Raw genomic sequence first — 7,858 nt, 5'->3', positions numbered from 1 at the left:
TCAACTCAGAAATCCACCTGCCTCTGCCTCCCAAGTGCTGGCATTAAAGGCATGCAACACCATGCTCGGCTAGCCCTTCCGTTTCTAATCGGCACACTAGACCAGTACATTCAGTGTGTCTCAGGGTGACAACCGGAAGTAAGGAGCCTCCTCACCCAGCACAGTAACTGCATGAGTGATGATTAGGGAGAGGGCAAAGGGATGGCTTTGTGTGCACCATAGAGTCTGTCCCCTAGTCCAGGGCCAGGACCCAGTGCTTGGCTTTCCAACAGTGTTGTTTTCTAAGGATGCCCACAGGGACTGGAGAGATGGCTCATCACTGGAGAGCACTCATTCTCCCATAGTACCCAGGTTCAATTCCTCAGCACCCATGAGTATGCCCACAGCTGTCTGTAACTCCACCCCAAGGATCTGACACCCTTTTCTGACCTCCGTAGGATCAGGCACATAGGGGATGCACAGACATACATGCAGGCAAGAATGTCTATACACATAAAACACAAATAATAATTGAAAACTAAAAACCACACATTCCATTTGTTGTCATTTTTGTGCCATTCTCTTCTGAAATACAGCCTAATATTTCCTTTTCTTTTTTTTTATTTTAGACATAGAAAAAACATACAGTCCAGTTTTCTGTAAGTAACACACAGGGAAATGCTTTTTAAATAATTAAGAGCACTGGTTTAAAACGAATGTTAGCTGACCATAGTTGGATGTTGGACTCAGTATTAAGCATACCTTGCTGTGTTGTTCTGTGCTGAGGACCCACTGGGATGTGAGTGTATTAGTCAGTAGAGGATCCACCATGGCAAGGAGTAAGGAATGTCCCAGCTCAGGAATCAAGTGGCAAATCTTTTCCCTTTTCTTGATCGTGTTCAAAATACACTTTACAGATGCTTTCACTCCAATCTCCTACACTAAAAACACAGATCTACTACCTTTGCTGGGCAAGAGAGGGATGAAATTCCTGCAAAATAGAACTTTAGGGATATGCTGAAGAAAAAGGATAAATGCATTCCAAGAGATGAGGAAAAACAGAAGCCATTATTTCACAGCAGCATTGCAGACTAGCTAAAGGCAGAAGGGAGAGACTCTGGAGTGTCTCAAATGTTTAAGCATTTTAAAATAAATACTGTATGCTTATTCTTGGGCTGCCAGAATTTCTCTCATCACATAAATGAAGAAGGAAGATCAAGTGCTGAAGTCCATAGATCGGTAGGAACTTCCTGTTTTGCACACAGCTCAAATGTAGGAAACCACAAGCTGTTGGGAAAGGAGGGACTTGGAGGATGCTTAAATAGCAGGCATGCTTTCTCTAGTCAGCCAGCAGCTGACCCAGCCTCCAGTCACCATGAAGACTCTCCTGACTCTGGGACTCCTCCTGCTTTCTGTCACTGCTCAGGCCAAGGTCTATGAACGTTGTGAGTTTGCCAGAACTCTGAAAAGGAATGGAATGGCTGGCTACTATGGAGTCAGCCTGGCCGACTGTAAGTCTCTTCTTGATGGCTCCAGCTAATCGCTCAGAACAGGGACAGGGGAGCAGTGAGTGACCAGAGAGGAAACTGCAGCATACACTGTCATGGTTGTTCCCTGTGTGACTGAGGTCATTTGACAGAAAGCATCAGTTTTTGTCTTTTGAATTAGAGATGCTGGGGTGAGGGCTTGGAAGGGACATTGTGTGCCATGGTAAGGCAACAGGACCTGAGGGGCTCAGGGACTGTCACTAAATTTTCTGTTGCTTCAGACTCAACATGAGTAAGGGGGCTGAGAAGAGATGGGAGAGTCAGCCAGAGATCCTGGACTGACATGGTATTTGTCTTCACTTCTCTTACCGTGGTGTGTAACTTTTGAGATACGTTTTTTGACCTATGTGCACAAGTCAGAGCGATCCTATTTGCCCCTAATTGGTGGATAAATGAGGTTCTCAGAAACTGAGTATTAAGTGACTTAGCAGCGTTCTTGATTCTGGGGTGGCCTTTAGCGTCACACAAGGAAAGATGTGGAGGAGGAACAGTTCCTCGTGGCTTACGTCATCTATGTTATCACAATCAGATTCCATTGAGGTGCCTGCTACTGAGCAGAGTGATGTGTGTGTGGATGGATGGATGGATGGATGGATGGATGGAGGGATGGATGGATGGACCTGCAGAATAGCCTTTTCTGTCCTGAGGTTCTTGCTTTATGTATTCTCACTAGACATTTGTGATGGTGTACAATCCTGGAATCCAAGCAATGGGAGGCTGAGGCAGGAGGTTGCAAGCTCAGGGGGGCAGGGGTGATGGTAAAAGCAATGAGAGAATTACCTATTTCATTTGGAAGGCAGTGGGGTTTCACCACAGAGCACTGGCTGACCTAGAACTTGCTATGCAGACCAGGCTGGTCTCAAACTCACACAGACTCACCAGCCTCTGCCTAACAACTGCAGGAAATAAAACTGAGCACCACTGGGGCAGGGTTACGTTTTAAAAGGCCCTTAACCTGGTTATTCTTTGATTTGTCCTCCAAGGGGTTTTCTTTGGGGCACTTGAAAATTACTCGCTGATTGGGCACAGCAGTTCTACCTACCTGAAGGACAGAGGCAGGAGGATCACTTGTCACCAGAGACTACCCTAGGCAACACAGCCAGACACAGGCTGAACTAGTGGTAGCATATTCTATAATTTAACCACATGATTGTATTTCTAGTACATCACTTCTAAAATTCAGCCAGCTCAAAAGGCTGATTTTGGTATCAAATATGGATCATTTGCGGTTGATGCTTATTGATAAATTTTCTTTTCCTTCTCAGGGGTGTGTTTAGCTCAGCACGAGAGCAATTATAACACACGAGCTACAAACTACAACCGTGGAGACCAAAGCACTGACTATGGGATATTTCAGATCAATAGCCGATACTGGTGTAATGATGGCAAAACCCCAAGAGCTGTGAATGCCTGTGGGATCAATTGCAGTGGTAAGAAATGGTGGGGTACAGTGCTAACAAACAACCATTCTGCTCTTTCTGCAAGAGCAGAGATTCTGTGCAGGAGGAGTAACACTGGGAGAAGCATCAGGAACCTGGGGAAGCTGCCTTCACTGTTAGAGAGTCATCAAATGAACCAAGTAGGGCAGTAGGCTCACACTGTGTTTGGCAATAGAATACCCTGTTTACAGCTCAGAGGGCCCTAGGTGCACCTCCAAAATCAATGAGTGAATAGATGAAATGAAATAAATAGAGGCTGGACAGATAGTTCTGGTGGAAGAGTCATCACAGTTTGACCCCCAGCAGCCACAAAAAAAGCTGAGTTTGGTGACATGGGTATATAACCCCAGCACAGGCCAATCTGTGTGGCTCACTGGCCACCCAGCACAGCCTACTCTGCAAGCCAGTTGCAAATGGCAGACCCTGTCTGAAAAACACTGTGGACTGCTCCCAGGGCAGTCATCTGACAGAAGAGGGTGCCAGATCTCGTGACAGATGGTTGTGAGCCACCATGTGGTTGCTGGGATTTGAACTCAGGACCTTTGGAAGAGCAGTCAGGGCTCTTAACCACTAAGCCATCTCTCCAGCCCTAATCCCTACTCTTTTAAACTTGGTTGTCAATTTTTCAAGAGAAGATGGACTTTTGGGCTTTCCTTGTTACCTGCTTAGTCTGACTTTAACAGCGTTCTAGTCACTCATCTACAGTCACTGGGAAGTGTTAGAAAACTCCAGCAAAGGAGTGTGACTCCCAGTGTGAGCACTCAAGGATCGATTTAACTGAAACCTTTGGAAAGTGCTCCTATAGAACGTTAATCTATGCTGTCCGTACATTTAAAGTTATATGATGCACATATGTGCTCACACCGAGACATGTAAAGATTTTACAGTTTTACATAAATTATACTTAACACAGCTCCATGATATGGCTATTCCTGAAAACCACATCTGGAGTAACAAATACTGACCTGGATTCTCCCGTTAAAGAGAGACTAAAATTACAGGAGCAATATTCTCTGCTTGAAAACAGCACTCTTAAGTCTCAAGTCACAAAGCAGCTGGGCTCCTTCTGTTTTACTAGTTATAACCTGCTAGGAAAATCTTTATACATAAAAGCCTCATACTCTGTTTTCTTTTTAAAGTATTAATTTATCTCTGTGTGTGAAATTTTGCCCGATATGATTCTGGTCACCATGTGTTCCTGGTACCAGTGTAGGCCAGAACAGGGCATCAGATCTCCTGGAACTGGAGTTACAGACAGTTGTGACCTGCCATGTGGGTTCTGGGAATTGAATCCTCTGGAAGAGCATCCGGTGCTCTTAGCCACCGAGCCATCTCTCCAACCCCTGGTTTTTCTTTAGGATGCATTTTCCCTGGGAGATGCCCAGGTGACAGTTCTCTGCCTGCTCTGTTTCCCAGTGTGCACATGAACAGGGCCTGCCCTCACCCTAGCCGACAGTCACACACCCTCCAGTGAGTCCTCTCTGCCTCGTGGCTTCGTTACTTTTCACCAGGGCTGGGATGCTGTGATCCCGATCAGATTCACAAGCTCAACCCCACGACCACTGAAGCATATCCCAGACCCACCAGGGACTCTGTAAATGAGAAGTGGGGTCACAATGGAAGGAGCCCAGCTGCTTTAAGACCAAAGACTACAGCATGTTGTTTTCAAGCACAGAATATTGCTACCATAATGTTATTCTCTCTTTAAGAGGAGAATTCAGGTCAGTATTTGTTACTGCAGGCATGGCTTTGTGAGAGAAGCAGGAGGCTGTCTCCAATAATAACAGATGCACAGATACTTGGGAAGTAATTCCCTATATTCAGTGCTCCCTGTTACAGAGAAGGCTGGCTGGATCCGACCTGAAGTGGTTCTATAACTGTCCTTGTCACTCCTCACCCTTGTCTTTCAGCTCTGCTGCAGGATGACATCACTGCAGCCATACAATGTGCAAAGAGGGTGGTGAGAGATCCCCAAGGCATTCGAGCATGGTAGGTTAAAACATTGGAAGGGGAATGGCTGGCTCTGTTGATATAAGCAGTGTGGCTAAGGCCTAAGTGTCATTCTGAGAAGGGCAGGTGCAGCTGGGGGCTTAACCTACAGCATCATCTTTAGGGAATTTCTCCAGCCTGTGAGAGTCCCCCATATACCTTCTTCCTTCTCAGGCCTGTAGACTAGCTGTAGCATCAGTGGACTGTACATTCACAGGATGCAGCATCCCTCTTGAGCATCCTGTGCTCTGCTGAGGAGGCAGAGCATCAAACTGCCAGGTAGACTCAGCTCCAGAGTCAGAGGCAGCTTCTGGGTGCAGGTATAGCCTGTGTGTCACACCAGCTCTTGGCCAAGAACCTAATCTGCATTAGTGTCACACTCACAAGGTCTGAGTGTGTGTGTAACACAGGAGAGAGATTTTATCCATTTAACCCCATGTCTCTTTCCTCCACAGGGTGGCATGGCGAGCACACTGTCAAAACCGAGATCTGTCCCAGTATATTCGGAACTGCGGAGTCTGACCGCGGTGTGCTTCTACTGCAGCTCATTCGGTCTCTTTCTCACTGTAGGAGTAGATATGAGAGAGGTCACATTCCCTCGATTTCCCCTCTAAGTCACAGGACTTCAGCAGAAACAGGGCAAAACAGAGACTTCCTCCTCACAAGCTTCAGCTGATGCTGTGTTGTGCAAAGTCTCCCTTGTCAGTCAGCACAGCCCTGGACGCTGGTGACAGTCAGCCAACACAATGATCACCACACAGACACCTCTGTAGGTCAGTTCTTCAGCCAGGAAGTGATTCACATTGAGTTCCATTGGAATTCATCTTAATCAGACCTGTGTGAATAAAAATACAAGAACTGCTTATAGGAGACCAGTTGATCTTGGGAAACAGCAGTCGTGTGAGCTGCAGGGCTTTGTGCAGTCCCAGCACCCAGTTAGAACAGCCTCTGTGGTGGGCCGGGAAGGTTTCTGAGGGCACAGGAGTCTCAGTGGATGAGAACTGAGATTGTCTGAACTCAGAAACTTATCAGGGAACCCGTGACCTGTCTTTCTTAGAGCTGCCCCTTTCATCTTGCTTAAAAAATAAATTCTCAGCTCATGTGTCAGTCTGTTTAACCCTTGAGAGGATGTTCCCAGTGTCACGAGGCATTCAGGAGCGACTAGTGAGCTGTGCCTGTCCTGATCTTTCTTAAGTTCCTTCATTCACACTAACTCTGAGACAGATGAGCCTGTATCAGCAAATAACCACAGGAGCAAATCTAATCTCATAGTGAAAAAGTACAAATGGCATTAAATCATTTTCAATGCACAGGTTGTCTTTTCTTTCCGCTAAAATGGTGTGTCTGGGGGAAATGTTTGTATATTGGGAAATAATCAACTTGGTAGTCTTAACTGGGCTTACACTCTCACCTACACAAAACCAGCTGAATATCTGGTAAAATTCAAGAGCAATCTGGCCAATCTCCCTCCATTCCTAAGTGGCCCTTGAGAGAGTGAACCACTCTTTATGTCCAGTGTCTCCCCCAACCCAGCCTCATCTCCAGCATGCTGCTTCTTTCATGCCTCTGCTGGCTCTTAGATTGTGACTTCCTTCCTCAGTGTGGGAGTGCTCAGGGCTCTATCAGTTACCAATTTTACATTTATTTATGATATATATTTATTTACTTGCTAGGTTAGCCCTTTGAGCCGCTTACTCACCATTAACCATGTTGTGAAGACATAGAATGAAAAATGCCATTGGTTCTGTGAGAATTTCCTATCCTATCCCATGTGTGGAAACCCCTATGTTCTGCCCTGTTCTGTCTAGCACATAACATTCTCCATGGTACCCACACTGTGAATACCACACACTCCCTAGTCACTGAGGACCATGTCTGCCATCAGTTTCACCTTGCTTCTATTTGCATTCTTATTTTCCAGTATTTAGATTTTAGTTATTTTAATTTATTGAATTTAATAATTCATTACCAGCTGTTAAGCTCTTACTCTGCTGCAGTAAACTTTGTCATGGGAATGTATATATATATATATATATATATATATATATATATATATATATATATACATATATATATATATATATCCCATATGTGATATATATATATACATATATATATATATCCCATATATGCAATATGCAATATATATATATAATGTTTGTGGGATTCTGTATGGTATCTGTATTTCCATCTCCTATCTCACCATCAGAACCAGTACAAACAGTGCATTTTGTGCCTGTCATTTGCTCTCCAAGAGTGGCCTCAATTCAGTTCCCTTTGCTTTTTCATTCAAATTCAGAGCACCTGCTGGTTAACTGAGCTTCCCTCTGAGCCTAGAGGAATGACAGCCTTTGCAAAAGTCCCAGCAGCCACCATAGCTAAGAGCTTCCAAAGATCTTAAGAAACTGAACAGTCAGAAATCAGGGAGTGGGAAGCATGGCGACCTGAGTACAAACCGGGAGTGCACAAGATGCAAGGAGGAAATGCACTCCAGCAAGTTTTCCTCTGACTTCCATGAGCACCACAGTACACATGACCTTGTGCCCATAAACACACAGAGTTGTGTGGCTGTGATGTTTTGGTGCACTGAGTTAAGATTGTCGCTACAATATTCAAATGCTGATTTCGGTACCAGAAGAGATTTGATTACAGTCCAGTCTTTGATATTGTTAAGCACCACCTGTCTTAGCGTTTTGAAAATATCTTGTCCACCGCCTTCTGATTGGTCTGATAAAGAGCTGAACAGCCTATAGGTAGGCAGGAAGTAGAAGGTGGGACTTCCGGGAGGAGAGTGGAACTCTGGGAGATAGTCAAGTGCGGATGAAGGGATGCAGAGAAAGAAGCTCGCTAGCATTGAAGGAGAGGTAAATTATGAGCCTCACAGCCGAAAATAGTAATGTATAC

General features: G+C 45.1%; 1 protein-coding gene across 1 annotated transcript; it reads left to right on the top strand.

Moving 5' to 3' along the window:
- Positions 1-1,324: 1,324 nt before the first annotated feature.
- On the top strand, positions 1,325-6,056 carry Lyz2 (lysozyme 2). Its single transcript, NM_017372.3, has 4 exons — positions 1,325-1,490; positions 2,792-2,956; positions 4,876-4,954; positions 5,410-6,056. Exons 1-4 carry the CDS (start codon positions 1,355-1,357, stop codon positions 5,474-5,476), a joined length of 447 nt encoding a protein of 148 aa, NP_059068.1. The 5' UTR covers positions 1,325-1,354; the 3' UTR covers positions 5,477-6,056.
- Positions 6,057-7,858: the final 1,802 nt, after the last annotated feature.

Source organism: Mus musculus, chromosome 10, assembly GCF_000001635.26.
Source record: "Mus musculus strain C57BL/6J chromosome 10, GRCm38.p6 C57BL/6J".
Classification (NCBI taxonomy): Eukaryota; Metazoa; Chordata; class Mammalia; order Rodentia; family Muridae; genus Mus; species Mus musculus.
This window is presented reverse-complemented; position numbering and strand designations above follow the sequence as displayed.

Excerpts from the sequence above, each read along its gene's own strand:
- Lyz2 (NM_017372.3), top strand. The coding sequence starts at position 1,355 with ATGAAGACTCTCCTGACTCTGGGACTCCTCCTGCTTTCTGTCACTGCT. Across the intron at positions 2,957-4,875 it reads CTGTGGGATCAATTGCAGTG|CTCTGCTGCAGGATGACATC; the intron begins GTAAGAAATGGT and ends CTTGTCTTTCAG. Across the intron at positions 4,955-5,409 it reads CCCCAAGGCATTCGAGCATG|GGTGGCATGGCGAGCACACT; the intron begins GTAGGTTAAAAC and ends TTTCCTCCACAG.